The sequence below is a fragment of the Microcaecilia unicolor genome, chromosome 12, assembly GCF_901765095.1.
Source record: "Microcaecilia unicolor chromosome 12, aMicUni1.1, whole genome shotgun sequence".
NCBI classification, from domain to species: domain Eukaryota; kingdom Metazoa; phylum Chordata; class Amphibia; order Gymnophiona; family Siphonopidae; genus Microcaecilia; species Microcaecilia unicolor.
In genome coordinates, this window is record NC_044042.1 from 6,340,769 (window position 1) to 6,362,061 (window position 21,293).

At 44.0% G+C, this 21,293-nt stretch overlaps 1 protein-coding gene across 1 annotated transcript; it reads right to left on the bottom strand.

Annotated features, from left to right (window-relative positions):
* Positions 1-9,583: 9,583 nt before the first annotated feature.
* YOD1 (YOD1 deubiquitinase) lies at positions 9,584-21,092 on the bottom strand. The gene is made up of 2 exons (XM_030220717.1): positions 20,741-21,092; positions 9,584-15,399 (listed from the first exon to the last, which is right to left on the bottom strand). The coding sequence occupies exons 1-2, from the start codon at positions 20,946-20,948 to the stop codon at positions 14,690-14,692; spliced, it is 918 nt and encodes a 305-aa protein (XP_030076577.1). The 5' UTR covers positions 20,949-21,092; the 3' UTR covers positions 9,584-14,689.
* Between the last annotated feature and the right edge of the window lie 201 nt (positions 21,093-21,293).

Below are 21,293 nucleotides of genomic sequence, written 5' to 3' on the forward strand. Positions count from 1 at the left end.
AGAATTCAATGAGATTCGTTTGGCACGATTTCCCTTTGGTAAAACCATGTTGTCTCGGATCTTGATTAGTAGTAGTAACTGGTCTCCTCATGGTTCCTTTGCTAATAAACACAATAAGATGTGAATCTGATCATATCTTTTACTCAAATACTGCAGAGCTCACGCCAGAGCCGCAAATATTACAAAATATTTTATCTTGCATATTTTTCCTATCTGCTACAAAAGAAAAATACAATCTCACAACCCTCCCTAGGCTAAAATGTTAATTTGGTGAAGGCTGGTGGGGGGAGGAGGGGAGCTGGATAGCTCGGTTTTAAATTAGCATGGTACAGGCTGAAAGTAGGATATAGCAAAACTAGGACTTTGAAGTAATTGTCTATGAGTTGAAGGTCAGGACTTAAAATGTTGGACCAAAGCCAACTGTGAAAAACAAAAAGCATATAAGCAAAAGGCCTGAAAAATGCTTCACTCCTGCCCCTCTGATGTTACAGGGTTTCATATTTCACATGTCCCATTTTTGATATACTGCAAAAACTTTGACAAATCTAAAGAGTTTATAGTAAATCGGTAAAACGTAGGGGTATATAGACAGGAAGAACTACATTAGGAAGCCTAGGTAAGAGGTAATACGTACAGTGCCACCAAATTAAGAGACAAAAGCAGAAAGGACTGTAGTAAAATTAAAGATGTGACGTGAAGCCCAGGCCGGGCAGGAGGGAAAGCTTAGTCAAAATAATAAATCTTTAAGATCATGTTCAATATTTTAAAGGGTGATTCTAAGTGTATGTGAAGGGACAAACCATTCCGAAGAGGAGCCCTTTCACTACTACACTGCATTAGGTGCCAACTCACAGCTAACGCTGGACAAGCTAAAACATTGTGGGGCCCTTTTACTAAGCTGCGTAGGCACCTATGCGCACCCAACGTGCATCAATTCGGATAATTTCATTTTTGACATGCGTCCGCTACGGGAACCATAAAATATATTTTATTTTCTGGAGCAGAGCGAAAATTGGGCGATAACTCTGACTTGACGCGAGTAGGCGATTACCGCACTGTTAACATGAGAGACCTTACCGCCAAGTCAATGGCTGGCGGTAAGGTCTCAGACCCAAAATGGCCAGATGCCAATTTTTATTTTGCCGTACGTCCATTTTCAGCAAAAATTTTTAAAAAGGCCTTTTTTTTACAGGTGCTCTGAAAAATGGATCTGTGCGCGTCCATAACACACGTCTACACTACCGCAGCCCATTTTTCAACGCACCTTAGGAAAAGGACACCTGTGTGCTAGTTTTGCCATCTGTGGTAATTTGGGGGGGGGGGCAGGGGCGTGGCAGGAGCAGAGTACATAAGTACATAAGTAATGCCATACTGGGAAAAGACCAAGGGTCCATCGAGCCCAGCATCTTGTCCACGACAGTGGCCAATCCAGGCCAAGGGCACCTGGCAAGCTTCCCAAACATACAAACATTCTATACATGTTATTCCTGGGATTTTGGATTTTTCCAAGTCCGTTTAGTAGTGGTTTATGGACTTGTCCTTTAGGAAACCGTCCAACCCCTTTTTAAACTCTGCTAAGCTAACCGCCTTCACCACATTTTCCGGCAATGAATTCCAGGCATAGCACACTAAAATCACCTCCATGCCAACTGGTTACTGCCGCCTGCATTATGGATCCACTAAGTGCCTCCACAGTAATTTTTTTAAAAGCAAGAAGTGGTGAATGTTATTCAATCTTGTTTTGCTCAGCTTCAACTCCTGTGTACATTGAAACCTATGTTACCAGTAAGTGATTTTTGTGGAGTTATAAGGAGTATGGTTTTGTCACGGCTTGATTACTGCAATGCTCTAGATCTTGGATTGAGTAACTCCAGGACCAGAGCGCTGCAATTGGTACAGAATGATGCAGTGCGACTGGTTACCGGTGTGTCTAGGGTGACCCGTATTACGCCCATTTTGAAACAGCTGCAATTTTAAGGTACTCCGTTTTGTGTATCAAGTCCATTATTTGCCAGCTCCACAATACTTGAAAGATTGTTTTTGTATATATCGTCCCAGGAGGTGCTTGAGATCGGAGACAGAAATGCACATTTCACTTTATCCATCTGTTGGTGTGAGATACAATGATACAAGACTTTCAGCCTTCTCTATTGCTGGATTCCCATGTGGAATTCTTTAAAGGGGCAGCTAAGTTTACGTGCACAGATTTTACAATTTAAACGCTATCTTAAGACATCCCTGTTTGTTAAAGCATTTATGTAATTTGAGCCATATGCGATGACGGTTGGAACTTGAGTGGAATAGCAGATTATACTATTCACTGAGATTTAATTATTTAATTTTGTGTTTTTAAATATTTTCTTTATACCTGTAGACACAGGTGGGCACCTGCCCACCCAGTTGCAGCACCATACTGCTCTCTTATCCCCCCACCCCTCCGTAGCATCTGCACTCCAGTCTCTGAACCCCTTCCCTCCCCGATATCGGTACAGGTGTCCTCAGCGACTGCGGCAATTCATTCTTGCTGCTTGCACCGGCCCCGCAGCCTTTCATCTGCCGCTTTCCGACAGACAGGAAACAGGCAATGACATCAGCAAGGGCGGTACATGGCACATGGAAGCCTGCGGGGCCGGTGCAAGCAGCGAGAATGAATTGCTGCGGACAAGGACGCCTGTACCAACATTGGGGAGGGACGGAGTTCAGAGACAGGAGCGCAGATGCTGGGATGACGCAGAGGAGAGGGAGAATATGTGAAGTAGGTAAACAACTGTTATGTTCTTAAAAAATAGCTCTGGGAAGATAGTTGTGGTGTGTGGTTGGGAGGAGCGGGGGAGGGAATGTGTGTGTGAAAGGGCCCATCCAATTTACCTCTGGGTCTATCCAAAATACCAACTGGCTACGCCTCTGAGCTGTCTTTGTGTTTTGTAAACCATTTTATTTATTCATTTATTAGGATTTATTTACTGCCTTTTTGAAGGTATAAGAGGTATAAAAGTTTGAAAAATAATAAATGGCTGCATACTGATGCTAATATTAGCATACACCCATAAATTCAACAAACATTTTAAAAGCCCTTTTCAGCGGCCACACTATAAACGGCCTTAGCACGCAGGAAAGGCCAGCATCAGCCTACGATAAGCCCACTTCTTTGCACAGCTTACTAAAGGGCCCTAAATCCACTAACGAAGTTTCCCAAGGCCAGTACTGGAGTAGCCCTTGCCAGTCAGGTTTTCAGGATATCCACAATGAATATGCATGAACTTGATTTGCATACACTGCCTCCATTATCTGCAAACATCTTTTAAGCATATTCATTGTGGATATCCTGAAAACCTGACTGGCAAGGGCTACTCCAGGACAAGACTTAGGAAGCACTGCACTAAAGCATGTGTACCTTGTGCAGTCTAAACATATGTAGTGATAGGATGGAATTCCAATTAAACTTATTGAAAGATAAATCTTTTCTCCACCTGTCACAAGACAATGAGGAAGACAAAATCGAGACTGAAATGATGTCACCACTAAAATCTTGAACTTTAACTTTCACTGAGCAGTCACCGAACCTGGAAGCACAGGATCTGCGCAGGTATGAGCTATAGAACACAGAGCAGTTTACATGTTTGTTTGTTTTCTTTTAACAACACAGGGGTGGAACAGCAGCGTTTCAGAAAAGCTGGGATGAGACTCTAGTGGAGCATGCAAACATTTTCCTAGACCTGCAGTTGCACCTGTGTCCTTCAGGTATGAGAAGCGCAAAACCAGTCTGAGCAGCTCCCACAGCCCAAAAAACCCAAGGAAAGCCAGCTGGATGACGCAAAAGCAGCTCTCGATGTTCTTTTTGTGCATTGGAGGAGGAGAAACTGGTTGGAGCAGGGCTGGTTTTCCAGTGTTTCTGCACTCCTTGGAATGAAGGTGGCTAGCTCAAGGACATGCGATTCTACACACATAGACCAACAGCCATAATAAGACCTTCAGCCTGATGAAACATCTTATAGCTTATGCTGTGCAAGAAATAACCTTTCTAACTCTGTCATTCTTTTTGTTGCAAGTAAGTTAAACTGGGCACACTGGAAAAAGTCTCCCCCCCAATCGCATCCTGCCTTCTGGCTGCCTGTTTTCACTATGTAAAAGTAAAACCATGAATAAAATGCCGCCTCTTTTTTTTTTTTTTTTTTTTAATTTATAGAAGTCTTTATTGAACTTATACTGATACAAGACAGTTTGTAGACATCTTATAACACCTTATGCCGCCTCTTTTTCTCTTATTGCAGGTTTAAGAGCCTGGGGACTTGTGCAAACATAGGATGGGTGTTGTGGTGGGGTAAGAGTGTAGCAATTAGGAACTCAGCTAAACCCCCTTTTTAGTCACTCAAAACCATCTAGAATGCCTTTTTCTTTCCCCTCTCAACGACTTCTAGATCACATGACTGAATTCAAGGTACAACTAGCAATATATTTCCAATAGTATTAGATTCTAATAAAATTTCATGTTAATATACTATTATTTATTACTTGTGGCATTTGTATCCCACATTTTCCCACCTCTTTACAGGCTCAATGTGGCTTACAATACATCATGAATAGTGAGAATATATGAGAAAGTATACATTAGTAATAACAGAAGGATTTGGGGTACATGATAATGATAAAACATGATAGTGTTTTAGCAAACAATCATAGTAAGAAATACTTAAGAATTATATAAGAGTTCTATTGGAAATGTGCATTTAGTAATAGCAAAAAAAAATATGATAGTGGTTTGGCAAGCAAATATTGTAAGGGCAGTTCTGGGTATGTGTACAGGAGTTCATATTTGTTGATCTTTGTTGTATGCCTTGTTGAAGAGATGGGTCTTCAGTAGACCATATTTAAAAAAAAAAAAAAAAAAGCAAGTAGACACTTGAAACTGCAGCATGAAGCTTTGATTTTTTTTTGTTTTAAATAAATTCACATTTTAATGTCAGTACAACTTAGAAGCCCCTAAGACAGCTCTTAAGGGATAAAAAGGCTTCACACACCACCTTTAACCTTCCACTTAGCAGGACCACTGTTAGAGTTCCTGTGACCCAAGGCTGCATGGTTGGAAGGGGAACTGGGACTTGATATACCACCTTTCTGAGGTTTTTGCAACTACATTCAAAGCAGTTTACATATATCCAGGTACTTATTTTGTATCAGGGGCAATGGAGGGTTAAGTGACTTGCCCAGAGTCACAAGGAGCTGCAATGGGAATCGAACTCAGTTCCCCAGGATCAAAGTCCACTGCACTAACCACTAGGCTACTCCTCCAAAGCTCCCACGCAGGCTGTGCCTTCTTCAGCTTCTGGCAGGCTTAGAGCCCAGGGTAACTGCCCTGAATGGTAGAAAACTATACAAACAGCACAGTGAAAAGTAAAGCAATTGCCTGGCAGATAGCAAAGTCCGTGCAGCTAGTGCCATTGTTTCTTTAAGCAAAAAGACTATCTGTGGTATAGGTAGCCCACATGGGAAAAGCAGGCGTCAGGCTGAAGCAGTGGCACCTGATCAGAAGCGTACCCGGGGACATACTCTGGTCCCCATCCCCACCCCCACCCCATTTCCCGCTACCATCCCTGTAGATTTTCCATTGTCCTCGACCTGTGCACAGCTGTACCTCCTATGCATCTGTGGCAGTAAAAGCCCTGATTTTAGGCCAGAAGGCCAATAAATTTTTTATATTAAATAACATTTAAAAAAAAAAAAAAAAAAAAGGGAAGTACCCCCTTTGTTCAGCTTCCAAAGTGAAGTAGGTCTTGTCTCTAACACTTGGAGGTCCAGTTACTTCCAGGTGATCATTAGACTGACAAGAGCCTGGCAACACAAGCTACTATGAAACTAATCTTTTGTAGTAGAATAATCTGTCTGTAGCCACCAACTAGAGGAGTTTTTTAAAAAATGGTACTATTATTTTCACTGTTTTTCTGAAAAATGCTATTAGTTCCTTGTAAGCTCAAAAAAAAAAGGAAGCACTGCCAGGTCGGGGGGGGGGGGGGGGGGGGGGGGTGAAGAACCAAACATTCTCTACTGACAAATGAACCATCTTTAAGTCTTACTGTATTTTCTTAAAAGAAGGTATGACTGATTTGAGTCTGGGAATGTTGGGTAAATATAGCAGACTTAGGTCAGGCTCTTGGGACGGTACAAAGCATCACATCAAAACTAAACACAAGAGAACACCAGGGAGGGAGGGAAAACGCACTGCTTTCAAACAGCCTTCTCAAAAGTATTGCATCCACATAGCCAGTGCTCCCTTGTTCCATGCTGTGAGCAACTGGCAGAGCTGTGTATTTTTCAAGCAGAAAAGTCTGCCTCTTGCTCAGCACCGGTGACTTAGGAGAGACTGGCAGGTACTGCAGAGTTCACTCACCTGCTCTGTACCATGTGCTGGTTTTAACACTTATCCAACACAGTATGACACACTGTAAAAATATTTTTCATACACACCCAATACAAAAACAATCTCCACCAGGACTCCCTCCCAGAGAAGGACCTGACAAATTCCTGCTGTTTTTATTCAGAGCACAAAACATGTTACCCAACAGCCAGAGCTAATGCTTCTTAACTTAAACATACTATATCTTAAGTGCTGAAAAATATACACTAAAAGTAATTCAGAGTTATCGCAATATAAAGAGATTCCAGGTTACACTAAAATCAAGAAAAGGACTACTAAAACTACAGTAAGGAGATTCTGGACTAAAAAGTTTCAAGACAGCGCTTCTACAGGAATAACCCTTCATGTCTTCTCTGCTATGAAAAGTCTGAAATACACAGCTATATACAATGAAACTTATTTGCATACATCAAGGTGTAGTTCAGAGCAGGACTTCAGTGTTGAAGTATGGGAAAGTAGCACCCTCTGGTGTTAAAAAGGAGAAATACAGTTTGTAATCTCACAAAACCTAGAGGAAAAAAAAAAAAGAATGCTGTTCCATCCATGTTTTTCATCCCCTCCCCCTCCCCATCATGTATGCTGCATTCACCTCAGCATGCCCACCCCACCTTTGATCAGATGTGTCCTATAGATCAGCGTTTCACTGACCCATAGCTGTCGAACCCCCTAGCCCTATCAGACTACTGGAACCACTATCAAATATCCAAAAATGATTAGAGCCTGGCTTTTAGAACAAATTTTCCCCTCACCACGTGCTATGGAACCAATTCTTCCTCTTCGTTTCTTCTCAGTTTTATTTAGTTTTTTGTAATTTTTTTCTGTAATGTTTCTAGCTTTGCAAACCTCTCAGCAGTTATTACCATACTATTGGCAGATCAGAAATTTAAATCGCACTTAGACTGGCCATAGGACTGCTACATACAAGGCAGAGAAACTGGGGGGGGGGGGGGGACCACCAGGTGGCTTAACTCTAATACCAGTCTCACAGCCCAGTTCTGATTGAGGTGGTGCAGGGCTCAGGTGTGTAGAAAGCTACAGGGTAAAAACATAAATCCCCTCTTAGCTGATGCATTTCAACCTCTTCTCGGCCTACACATTCCTGTTTGGAAATGTCTCACATGTTCAATTAATACATTAAAAAAAAATATGGCAAGTCTCAAGAAAAATACATCAGAATTTTCTTTCCCTCATTTTATTTTCCATTTAAAAACCACCACAAATAGCTTTGTCACCCAGTAAGTAGAACTGCTCACTTTAATACAACAGTACAGTGGGCAACAGTTTCAAGTCATGCACATGTTGGTTTCAGGCAGCATCATACCGAGGGCGACAGCACGGCCAGTTAAATAAGATCAGCAATATTCAACTCCTCAGGCAGCAAGCAAAATTCAATAAAAAAGTTGCAGCTGGTGGCACGTTTACAGAGTAATTTGTTGAACAAGACTCCTGATGCAAAATTCAACTGTCTTACCCACTTGAAGCTTCAAACTTGAAAGACTCATTTATAAATGGTAAGACCTAAACATCCAGATAGTCTCTGGAAAACCCCAGATTACCTAGTACTGCTTTACAGACTTTCAGCTGGGATGATGTGTAGGACTGTATCATTTTCTTTTAAAAGCAGCATAACTTCAGTGCACATTTCTACAATGTAACAGTAATACATTAAACTGAAAATCAGAACCTCCTGCCCTACAGTATTTAAACTAGATGAGAGCAAAATTACAGATGCAAGCATTAAAAAGGTGTTCCACAATTCTTCCCACCCCCCCACAGTGAAGGCAGCTTACTGTCCAGTGAAGTGTTTACCCTGGCTGAAGAATGACCCTTTAACTATACCTGGATTACCTGGAAGAACTTTATAAGCAGAGCCAGCGCTATCAACCAACTCCTTACCTCCAGCAAGGATGAAAGTTTCCTAACAGCCCTCTCCACCCCAGCACTAGAAAAGGGCTCTCTCTTCAAGATAGTTAACTCACTATTTTCAATCATGCTGAAGTTAACGCCCCTTGTTCAATCTGGTGTACTTTTGCCAAAAGCTTTACTGTTCCATCACTAAACCAAATGATTAAATACCAAAAGAATTCACACCCCAACAATACGTACACTTTGGCTTTTTAGCACTGTTGTGAGACACTTTCTAAGTTAAACATCTTTCAGGGAAGATATAAACTTATGGTTGGCAGGTATGAGCTTCAGATGGCCAGCTTTCTGTGGATGGAAAACTTAAGTATGACCTTCAGGTACTCATTAGTTACATGGGTAAATGGTGAGGGGTTCAGCAGGCTCTCTTCAGGGTTGCTTGCCTTGTACAGAGGGGATCTCTATTCCACAGAGAAGAAAGCCTGCCTTAGGAGAACACAAGAATAGCCATACTGGCTCAGACCAATGGTCCATCTAGCCCAGTATCCTGCTTCCAACAGTGGCCAACCAAGGCCACAAGGTAAGTAGTAGTAGTAGTAGAAAGCCAACTCCAACTACCATGCTACCAATCCCAGGGCAAGCAGTTGCTTCCCATATCTGTCTCAATAGCAGACTGGACTTTTCCTCCAGGAACTTGTACAAACCTTTTTTAAACCCAGATACGCTAACCGCTGTTACCACATCCTCTGGCAAAGAGTTTCAGAGCTTAGCTATTCGTTAAGTGAAAAAATATTTCCTCCTATTTGTTTTAAAAATATTTCCATGTAACTTCCTTGACTTGTCCCCTAGTCTAAAGTTTTGGAACAAGTTTAAAAAAAAAAAAAATCTGTTTACTTCTACTTGTTCTACACCACTCAGGATTTTGTAGACCTCAATCATATCTCCCCTCATCCATCAAACAGAAAAACTTCTGCTTGTATATAAGCAGATAAGGTAACTAGGGAATTTAACAAGGGCCATTTCTGAATGTAGAGAGCAAAAACCAGATTGCAGTGGATCAGGAATAGCGTGAGATGAAAGAAAGTCAAGACAACAACAGTGAACAGCATACTCAAGTAGCTTAGATAAGAAAGGGAGGAGGGAAATGGGGCGATAATTGGACGGCAGTTGGCAGACAGGTAGGGTCCAATGAGGGCTTTGAGAAGTGGTGTAACCACAGCATGTTTGAAGGCATCAGGAACAGTTGCAAGTGAAAAAAAAACTTGATATAACAGATAGCAGGGATGACAGTAGGAGAGAAAGTGGTGAGTAGATGGGTGGGTGTGGGGGGGATTAGGATCAGAGGAACATACAGTGAGTTTGGAGGAGGAAAGAAGATGATGTACAGTTTCCTCTTCAGATGATTTTAGAAAAAGAATGAAAAGGTGGCAGGGGTTGAAGAAAGGTGGCAGCGACTTGGTTGAGAACCGAGGGAAATTAAAGATTAATTAAAACAGGAGGAGTAAAAAGTTAATGTCTACATTAATACCAACAGTATCTATGAACAAGTCATCTTTTCGAGGATAAGAGCTACTAACTCCTGAGAGTTCTCAGTACCTTCCATAAAGACAAATAAGCACTTACAGTATTTCTGCAGAATAAGCTAAACAGTCTGAATTGTAGGGAAAAACCACTACAGTAACATGCCAGCTGCCCATATTCTAGTAAATACAAGATCAGCGACATATGCAATTATGTTTATAAGCCCAACTAGAAGTTTAAACACACAGAAATTCAAATATTGTTTTTAACAGATAATTCAGCTACATCAGTCACCTTGGCATTAAGGTGAAATAGAGGGGGAAAAATATATACCAATCCAGGTATGAAAACAGAATTGTGTAAACACAAACAAAGTGAGTAAATCAGGGCTGGGAAACCACAATCCAAGTCAGGTGTGCAAGATTTTCACAATGAACATGCACTGCTTCCATTGTATGCAGATGGGTCTCATGCATATTCATTGTGGAAAACCCAACTGGCTTGTGGCCCTTCCTGCCTGGTGTAGATACAAGATGGTGGTGGTGTAAGGACACATGAGCAAGTCCTCGGAAACTATGCCTGTAACTGTTTGAAAGAGGAAGAGAATGACTACGCCCCTTGTCTAGCTAACTGCTGGCTCCCTGGACCTGGAAGTGTCTGAGGGCCAAGATGCAGATCTCTCCAGTCCAGCTGGGCACAGAAAGTAAAGCAGAATTGCCACTTCCAATGTCAACAACTGGACCAGGGCAGGAGCTGGAGGTGTGGAGAAAGAATGCTGTGGAAATGCCAAGGTCTGTCCAGTTTGGAGGAGAAAGTACCAAAGATGACAGGGCTAGACTCAAGGTGTCAAGCTCCCAATGGATTTCCTAAACTGCAGGACTCTGGTGAAATTCAGATAAGCACTGAGGTTTTTAAGCCTACCTCGTTAAAACCTTAAACTTTCTGTGGAAGGCATTTTAGAGGCCCTTGCCATGCTGGAGAAATCCTTGTGGTCAAAACAGTTATACCAATTTTACTTTTAACACAAACCGCTAAGTTTAGGATCTGAAATCTGAGAGCTGAAAAAGGTGTGAGCCAAATCCAAATAAATTAGAGACCTGGACATGAAGTTGAAACTGGGTAAGTTTTCTTAAAGCCATGATGATTCAGAATAACTTAAGTTTACAACTGAAAGTCGAATCTCAGAACATTCAAAGGCAACATACTTAAGATTTATAAAAAAAATACAAAACACTTTCCCAAGTCGCTGATAGTGTCCCCATTAGACTTAGAAGACACTTTTGGGACCTCAAAAATTATTTGTCCACCTACTGCTAGAATTGTTTTCTCATGAGAAGGAAGATAAAATGCTCAGAGCTGTTGAGGAGTGGCCTAGTTGTCCTTTAACTCACTTGAACCCTTTGGAGGTTTCAGAAACATGAGAGGCAGTAGGGAATCTGTGACATAAAATAGTGGAATTTATTTTGGATTCACAGACATTGGGATTCTCAAAGTTTTCTCTGGAAAATAAGTTCATGGATCGAAAAAAATCGTTTTTTTCCCTCAAATAGCTAGAACAACCCAAAAGAGATGGCTCTAAGTTACACCTACTGAGATGGTTCTGATCTTAACCTTCAGACACCGCTCTGTGTTCAACATTCAGAAATGGAGGTGTGCTCAACATAGAAGGATAAAGATGACAACATCCAAGAGATAGAGAGCTGTACTCAACATACAGAGATGAAGCCATGTGCAACATTCGACAGAGCTGTGCTGTATACCCAGTGATGGAGTTGCACTGAACTATTAGGGGCCAGCTCTGCTCAACGTCCAGAGAGGAGCTGCACTCCACAATCAAGCAATGACGAAGCTCTGTGCAACACAAGAGACAGAGAAAAGCTCCACATCCAGAGATGGAGCTGCTGCAACACCCACGATAGAGCTACAGTCAAGATCAAGATATGGGGATTGCTCAGAGCCATGTGCCACATGGAGAAAAGGAAGTGAATTTACCATCAAGAAATGGAGATGTGCTCTTGGCCACCACCGGATGTTACCCAGCTCCTTTTCAAGTTGCAGTAAAATAAAGAAGTTAAAAATCTTCTGAGAGGAAACCCCCTGCTCAACTGGCACTCAGAGGGAACAGAGGCAGGAGCTGAGTGAATGGCACCACAGAGGAGCTGCATACGCCATCTGCTTGGAGACAGAGAAAATACTGAACAGTCTATGCTGCACGATACCCTTAAGGGCTGAATCACAAGAACTACTCATCTCTGTCTCCACCTGCTGGTAGTTGGTCATAACTCAGTCTTAACTGGTTTGGTATGACAAGGATAGATTCTAATTCAACAGTGCACTAAAAGAAATAAAATTAAAAAAAAAAAAAAAGTTATCCTTGCCTAGCCCAGCACATTATAGGTATATCAATTACAATAAAAGAAAAAAAAAAAAACATTTTAAAGAAAATCAAGGCTAAGACTTGATTACAGGATGCATTTTCTCCCCATTCTGTGCTTATTGGAGAAATTCTTGCTACCCTTGCTTTCACTGCAAAGGTACTGTAATTCTAGTCACCTTATTTCATTCTTTTAAAACTGAAAGCTAGGAAATAGCCCAAGCTGTCAGTTAATCCTATGCACACACACACACACACACACACGTTATATAATACATGATCCAGCTTTTTTCAAACCATAGGTACTGAATAAAAAACAAGGAACCACTTTTAGGTATTCATGTACTCATGGTTTGATTCTGCTGCTTTAGAAACATTAACCTTTCTGCAGATGCTACATTAAAAACACACCTGATGGCTGATAGTTGCCTCTGAAAGACCTGTGTCATGCTTACTAAATACAGTCCACAGAAGCCGAAGGGAAAAAGGATCAAAAACCTCTCTAAAAACAAGTGTCTCAAAGCCTTTGGCTGCTTAGAGTGTTGCTATAATTTGTGAGCTGAAATCTGACTACAGCATGCATACACTGATCTTATTTGCAAGATCTGAAGTCACCCATTAATGCTGTACCCTAACCTGAATAAACATTCTTGCAGTGGCACAGTTTGTTGAAATAGCATTAGGGCTAGCCCAGTGATCAGTTGCAGTGCTGGGCAATGCCATGCAGCAGAGCTCTAGTTCAATGTAACCTAATATTCCACTGCCATGGTGAACTGGGGATGCTTCACAGTAGACAGCTGCACGGGAATGGAGACTGCAGGAATCCTGCAGAACTTGTGGGATTCCCACAGGTATGGAAAACGTTGATGTGGGAATCCCACGGGAGTGTAGTCAAAAATCTCTGGTGACTCCAGAACGAGGCTTGGAATGTCCAAGCTGGAACATCTGACAAGCCCTGAAACAAACACTCATTGGTTGAATAGTGAATACCCTCCAAAAACACACAGGTGGTTGTTGGGGTTGGGAGGGAAAAGAGGGCTGTGAGCAAGTAAATAATAGTATTGACTCCTGCAGGTATGGGTGGGGATGGCATGCATCTTGGAGGGTATGGGTGAAATTTATGTCCTTGTGCAACTCTCTAATTCACAGCACTGGGAGATGGTAAGTAAGGCAACATGGTTATTGACTGGGGGGTGACATGTAGTGGCTAGATTAAGGGCCCAAAACTGAGGAAGTTACTGGGGATATTAAAGCAGTCAGTTGGTTTAGTTTTAGTGAAAATGCTTCCACCCCCCTCCCCGATTTGCTTTCAGTTATTAAAGGATTATTATTTTTAGTGGATAGGTTTAACTGTTAGGTTAGGGGATGAGCAGTATGCTGCTCTGTGTATTTGTTACATCATGTTAATTTTATGATACACCACAGGGAAGGTAGTTAACCGAGTACTATATTAAGTATAGACTAATAAAACTGCAGCGTTCTAGGAAGCATCCTAGTGCATGACTATCTCACTCCCCACTTGGGACTGACACTACAGTGACCGGACTAAAGAGAACAGGGAAGTCCATGAAGACTCATAGTAACAAACTACAGTTCAGGTCCCGACAGAGGGCTAGACTCAGTGTGCTGCTATGTGCAGCATGCACTATTTACTGCAGGGCTCACTTTATCTCATGGGGGGCCTATTTACTACACCTAGTTGTATGCTAGAAGGAGCAGAAGAAAATATCCAGTTAATTAAAATACAAAAAACCCAAAAGCACCATTTGCAGGAGACTGAAGAGACATCCTACAAACTATTCAGGCTAGTGCCAGTTTAGTAAACACAAGAATGTGGAATAGGCAGTGAATTACAAAATTCTGAGGTAGAGCATCATGTTTTGTTCACCAAATTAGTGCTACAAAGAAAAACCTTCCCCTTGTATGTTTTATGTTTACAAGCAACACATTTAAAGTATCATATTTGAGTATTCTGCAAGTTCACATACTGTCATCAACATGGACTGTTCTTTTTAAGGGAATGGAGTTGTGGTGGGTTTTTATTTTGACACTACTCTAGTGGATGGTGCAGTTATTAGCAACTATAACATGTTGAAGGACCTGGAGGGACTGTATGTGAAATATGTTATTGCATAACAGTAAATGCTCCATCCCTGTAAGTAGGGGAAATATTGTTATTTTAAGCTAATATTTGTACCTGATAGAGCATTTAAGTGTTTCATTCCATGATTTTTTTTTTTACACTAACCAGTTGACACACATTAGCAAAAGTGAAGTCAGCTAAACAGACCATGTGTAGAAGACTCTCCAAACTGACTTGAGGATGTAGTTTGCTTTAAAAAGAACTCAGTATGCTTTTAAAACTAAAGCGATTATGTAGTCTGACACAAATCCAAAGTATAATCATCATCCTTTCAATTAAAGAGACTTGATTTCTTTCAAGTTTAAAACGTAGCTTATCTGAAAGCCATGGCCTTCTGGATCAATGAGGTAGCAAACTTATTTTCCCTCAGCAGGTGTCACACTTCTCCAAAGTTAGTATGGCCACTGTCCCTGGCATGTTCTCTGGCTTCTGTCTGGCCAGTTAACCCTTTCTGGCAAACCATGCATCTCAAAGTAAAACGATTCACATCGGTGAACTGCCTCTTTCTTCTTGCTTCCTCTGCCACCTCCAAGGCTTGAGCAAGAACAACATCATCTGTAGAGGAGAAAATAGTCAGGGGAGGGACATCCTTGTCAGGAAATTTACGCTGGAGGGGATCATAGTGGATCCCATCATAGATCAGAAGAACCCGTTTTGTATACCCAGCATCTTCTCCAAAACGATCAATCCTGACTGACTGAGTGTCCACCACACAGATTTCACACTGATAGAACTTGGACAAAACAGAAATCTCAATGGCTCCTCCCCATGTGTCTTCCCTGCGGATCCAATCACAGTACTCCTTGTTTGTCTTCCCAAGCACTGCTTTGCAGTAGGACTCTGGATCACTTGCTACAATCTGGGCTATCAGATTACGCATTTCTGGTGCGCAGGCAGGTTCATAAACCCCACCTTCCACCACATAGTATATACTAGTGAAAAGGCAGGAGTTGTCAGCAGGAACCACCTTCCTCACAAGTTCGGGCAAAGATTCAGTACCAGGGCTAAGATGAGCATTCTGCTTTGGAACAGAAGGCAAGTCAACGTTCGGCTTGTTTCTGTTTTCTTCAACTATGAGGGTATCACCTGTTAAAGTAGAGAGAAAAAAAAAGATCCAGAACTGGATTAGACAACTGTAATGTTGCACACAGGAGAAATTAAAGCATAAGGTAAAAGGTTAACTAAAGCAGAGAGATTAAAAAATACATTAGGTAATGAATAAAACAAGCATCACAAAAAGTCATTCCTGTCAACCATCATATTTCCTTGCTACCTTCAACACCTATACAATTAACAGAATCAGACATACAAACACTTGACATTCTGAGAGATTTGTAGTGTTCATTTCAACTCATAGTAACATAGTACATGACGGCAGAAAAAGACCTGTACAGTCCATCCAGTCTGCCCAACAAGACAACTCATATGTGCTACTTTTTGTGTATACCCTACTTTGATTTGTACCTGTGCTCTTCAGGGCACAGACCATATAAGTCTGCCCAGCACTATCCCCGCCTCCCAACCACCAGCCCTGGCACAGACCGTATAAGCCTGACCAGCACTATCCCTGCCTCCCACCACCGGCAGACCGTATAAGTCTGCCCAGCACTATCCCCGCCTCCCAACCACCAGCCCTGGCACAGACCGTATAAGTCTGCCCAGCACTATCCCTGCCTCACAACCACCAGTCCCGCCTCCCGATCTCGACTAAGCTCCTGAGGATCCATTCCTTCTACACAGGATTCCTTTATGCTTATCCCACGCGTTTGAATTCCGTTACCGTTTTCATTTTCACCACCTCCCGCGGGAGGGCATTCCAAGCACCCACTACTCTCTCCGTGAAAAAATACTTCCTGACATTTTTCTTGAGTCTGCCCCCCCTTCAATCTCATTTCATGTCCTCTCGATCTACCGCCTTCGCATCTCCTGAAAAGGTTCGTTTGCGGATTAATACCTTTCAAATATTTGAACATCTGTATCATATCACCCCTGTTTCTCCTTTCCTCCAGAGTATACATGTTTAGCTCAGCAAGTCTCTCCTCATACGTCTTGTAACGCAAATCCCATACCATTCTCGTAGCTTTTCTTTGCACCGCTTCAATTCTTTAAATACAGAATACAATAATACAGAATACAAGCCATGCAGCAATGCCAACACAGCCCATTCAAAGTGAATGGGCTGTGCCAGCATTGGCGTGTGGCTTAGTAAACGGGGGGGGGGGGGGGAGTGTTAAAAACTTCAAATTAATGGATTCAAAATAGTTCCTGCACAAAAACTAAAAGCTACTAGCTTCACAGGTAAGCCTCAACTATACCAACTGAAAATTGTTTTATTTCCCTAGTCTTGCATTACTCTTCTCACTTGCCCCCTGGCAAGCTCCAGCACCCACCTACAGGTGGTGGCAGCTCTGATGCTGTGCTGAAGTCACCACCATTAAAAAGGAGGGAAGCTATGCCTCTCATCTCCCCCTCTTTCATCTTAGCATCTCTCTCTGCCCTGCCCAGTATATCCCCCGTCTCCCTCTTCAACACCCCCCCCCCCCCCCCAACACCCATCTCCCTGTATGTCTTCCTATCCTTTTGTGTGCCCAACAGTGCTGCTGGGCAGGGCACTCTCCCATTTCTACCCTTTCCAGCAACTTTTTTTTTCTTCAATAAAAAAAGGTTTATATAAACCTTCAATTTCTACCTTCCCCTTCAACTTATCTCTGTCTTATCTAACCTGAAGGAGAAAGGCAGGCAGCAGCTTGTTTTTTGTTTTACTCTGATAGACCCGTGGGATGAGTGCAAGCAAATGCTAAGTGTATGACTGGAGGCTGCAGAAAATCCCTCTGAAAACAGTGCCGACAAGCACTCCTGCTTCAGAGCATGAAGACCAGTGGGTGCTTAACTGAGCCCCCCATCAGTTTTATATTGAAGAAATATTGCACAGTGGAGGCTTCTGAAATACTGCTCTTCATTGGTGGAGCCCCAGTGCAGCATCTGTTAAAATTTGGTGAGTGGCAAAATCTAAGTGACTGTCTAGTTCGCCTAATAAAGCCAGATTTGTTCCTATGCAAATATAACTACGGATTAACCAGAATTTCAAGCAAATATAGATGCCAACTAGCTTGGCCTGTCAAGAAGCCTTGCTAAGGCTGTGTCATTCAACACACAGAGACAACACTATCAAGAATAACACCCTGACCCTTGGAACTGGAAGAAATTAAAACACTCTGAAATAAAAATGTCAGAAATACTGAAACAGTGGCAGTTGGCTTTATTTTTATTTTTTTTTTAATACAGGCTACTTCGGATTTTTGCTTCGTCACTAACTGGGTAACGACCACCCACACTCCACCACCAGTTATGCTGCTAACAAAATTGTAAGCTTGATGTTAAACTACCTACTGTCAGTGACGATCCTAGGTCGTCTGCCACCAGGGGCAGCTCGCCGATGCGCACCCCCCCTCCCCCCAGGTGCATTCTTAGCTGCTGGGAGCAGCCGCGTGGCTCTCTGCTCTGCTGGCTCCCTGTTCCGGGGCAGAGGGAGCAGGGAACCAGCGGAGCCGACAGGCGCGTGGCTGCTCTCTGCACCCGTCCAGCTGCGTGCACCTGGTGCAGACTGCCCCCACCACCCCTGGTACGCCGCTGCCTACTGTGCACCACCTTGGGTGAATCTCTTCATAAAGATGGTTAATAAATCCTAATAAATAATTGCATAAATACACCTCTGCAGACTTCAACCTCATTGGTCTTCATCATAAAGCATATGGAGACAGGAGAGATTTAATAGTGGCTTAAATGCACAGGAGACTGAGTTTCTTTCAATTGAAAGGAAGCTCTGGAATGAGAGAGCATAGGATGAAGGCGAAAGGGGATAGACTCAGTAAGCTGAGGAAATACTGTTTTCGTGTCTACCACTTCTACCAGGAGGGTACTCCATGAATTCACCATCCTTTCTGTGATGTGGTATCCAAATTCGAGAGCTTGGGACAAGTGCATAGGATCTGTAAGGGAGAGTGCAACTTTCTTCAAATCAATCACCTTACTTTCTAATTCTTCCTACTTTCTTACTCATCTATATGTTACAACGTTGCCTTACCCTTCACTACCAATTATAATGTTCTAGTACATATTGTGTTGTCATTGCAAGTAGAATACCATGCCATACTTTGTATTGTTCGAATATTTTTACTGCTCTAATTGCCTATTGCTCATGTTTGATCTATTCTTACTGTACACCGCCTTGAGTGAATTCCTTCAAAAAGGCGGTAAATAAATCCTAATAAATAAAGGCTGGGGAGACTGGATAGGCTGTGTGGTCTTTAGCTCAGGGGCGTTGCTAGGTGGGACCACGGGAGCCTGGGGCCCCAACACCCACCAGCTGAAGCCTTCTTCAGCGCCAGTCCCGACGTCCTGCACATTCCTTTAAGTGAAACTGAGCATTGCATGTACACAGGAGGCCGTCAGCAAGAAGAAAGAGTAGACCGGTGCCGAAGAGGGCTTCGGCTGGCGGGACTTGCGGACGAGGCGGTGAGGCAGTGGCATAGCTATGTGGGGCCACGGGGGCTTGGGCCCCCATAGATTTGGCCCTGGACACCCTGCCGACGACCCTCTTGACCCCCCCCTCCCGCCGCCAACCCGCCATCGCCTACCTTTGCTGGCGGGGGACCCCAACCCCCCCCAGCCGAGGTCCTCTTCTTCCGGCGCAAGGCTTCGTTCTGTTTCTGTGAGTGTGATGTCCTCCACGTACGTCAGACTCACAGAAACAGAACGAAGCCTTGCGCAGGAAGAGGACCTCAGCTGGTGGGGGGGGGGGGGGGGTTTGGGGTCCTCCACCAACAGGGGTAGGCGGCGGCAGGGGAGGTCGAGAGGGTTGTTGGCAAAGGGGGGTCAAGGTTGATGGTGGTGGTGGTGGCAGGGGGGGGGATCAGCAATGGCAGGGGGGGGTCGGTGGCGCTGGGGGGGGGGCTAAAATGTGCCCCCTCACCTCGGGCTCTGGACCCCCCTCTCGCGGATGTCTGGCTACGCCCCTGCAGTGTGAGGTGAAGCAGCAGACTAAAATGTGGCGCCCCACCCCCCCCCCCTTTACATTTTTCTCTGGCCCAGATGCATTAAAGACATTGGTAATTCCCGTTCCCTACGGATTCCATAGCGAATTGGTAGGGAACGGGAATGCATCAACGATAGGGAATGCAAATGAGCTACTCGTTGTAGCTCACTTGCATTCTCTAGTCCTTCGGTACCTGAGTCGGAGAATCGAGACGTCCCTTTAGATTAGGCTCCTCTTCCTGGTCTCTTCAGCCAATCAAAGCGGGCTTAGCTGGCTGTTGTCAACGAAACGCACTCTGATTGGCTGAAGAGACCAGGAAGAGGAGCCTAATCTAAAGGGACGTCCTGATTCTCCGGCAACCAGGAAAACATAAAAGTTTTGCTGTGGAGGGGCGGCGAAGACAAAATAGAAGGGGGAAAAAAACACAGCAGCGCCGGCAGAGCTAAAAAAAAAAATGCGAAAAAAAAAAGATGTCTCTCAGAAGCGCAGGGAGAGTACGTCCTTAAAGGACGCCCCTCACATGCGCTCCCTGCTTTTTTTTTTTTCTTTTTTACCTTTTTTGGGGGCCCTTTTCCTTTCCGATTCCCTCATAGGAGCCCTAACAAGAGGTCAGACATAAGTACATAAGTAATGTCATACTGGGAAAAGACCAAGAGGCATATTTTCAAAGCACTTTGGGAGGCTAAGTTCCATAGGTTTCTATGGAACTTTGGGAGGCTAAGTGCTTTGAAAATATGCCTCCAAGGGTCCATCGAGCCCAGCATCCTGTCCACGACAGCGGCCAATCCAGGCCAAGGGCACCTGGCGAGCTTCCCAAACGTACAAACATTCTATACATATTATTCAAGGAATTTTGGATTTTTCCAAGTCCGTTTAGTAGCGGTTTATGGACTTGTCCTTTAGAAAACCATCCAACCCCTTTTTAAACTCTGCTAAGCTAACCGCCTTCACCACATTTTCCGGCAATGAATTCCAGAGTTTAATTATGCGTTGGGTGAAGAAAAATTTTCTCCGATTTGTTTTAAATTTACTACACTGTAGTTTCATCGCATGCCCCCTAGTCCTAGTATTTTTGGAAAGCGTGAACAGACGCTTCACATCCACCTGTTCCACTCCACTCATTATTTTATAGACCTCTATCATGTCTCCCCTCAGGGTTCCTATGGCAAGGGAATCGGAAAAACGGTAGTGCAGCTCATTATAATAGCTTTTCAATCATTTGCATTCCGTTTTCGTTGCCTGCTACCGTGCCCGGGGTGAACTACTGGCTGGAACCAGTTTAAAAGGCAAGTTGTGGGCTCCTTAGGTTTTGTGCATCTGGGCCTCTGTTTTGTGTGTTAAAGGTAAAACCTTCCAGGCCCACCAGAGCCTCCGCCACTCTTTGGCTCCTACCGGATCGGATGGAGCAGTCGCGCAGCCTCCTGTCGCGGTCGTCCAGCTCCAGGCTCTGAGGCGGGAAGCCCCGCAGTATCCGCTGCCGGTCCCCGGGGATCCCGGTGAGGACGGTGATGCGCTCCTGGAGCTCCCGCAGGCTCGACGCCTCGCTCAGGCCCTGCAGCAGCTGAGTTCCCTGCTCGCTCTTACAGCGAAGCCGAAGCATCTTACCGGCCGGGCCTGACTCTCCTCACGCGCCGCTAGGCCCCTCTCCGGCGTCTGACACGGCGATTACCGGCTACAGCGCACGAGCGCCTCATAAAGCCGCCGCCGCCGCACAACAACAACAACAATGACGGTTGCGCCTTGCGCGCGAGGCTACACTACTACAGAGTCACTCACTGCGTCACGTGACATAGAGGCGCGCGCGCGTCATTCATGCCGCGTGACTGGGAGAGCGCCGCGCTGATTGGAGCGCCTCAGCCACCGCCCTCGAGTGCAACCGTCCAACCGCGCGACGCGGGTTACGTCGCTTCCGGTTTGCGGAGGAGACAGAGAGCCGGGCCGGCGT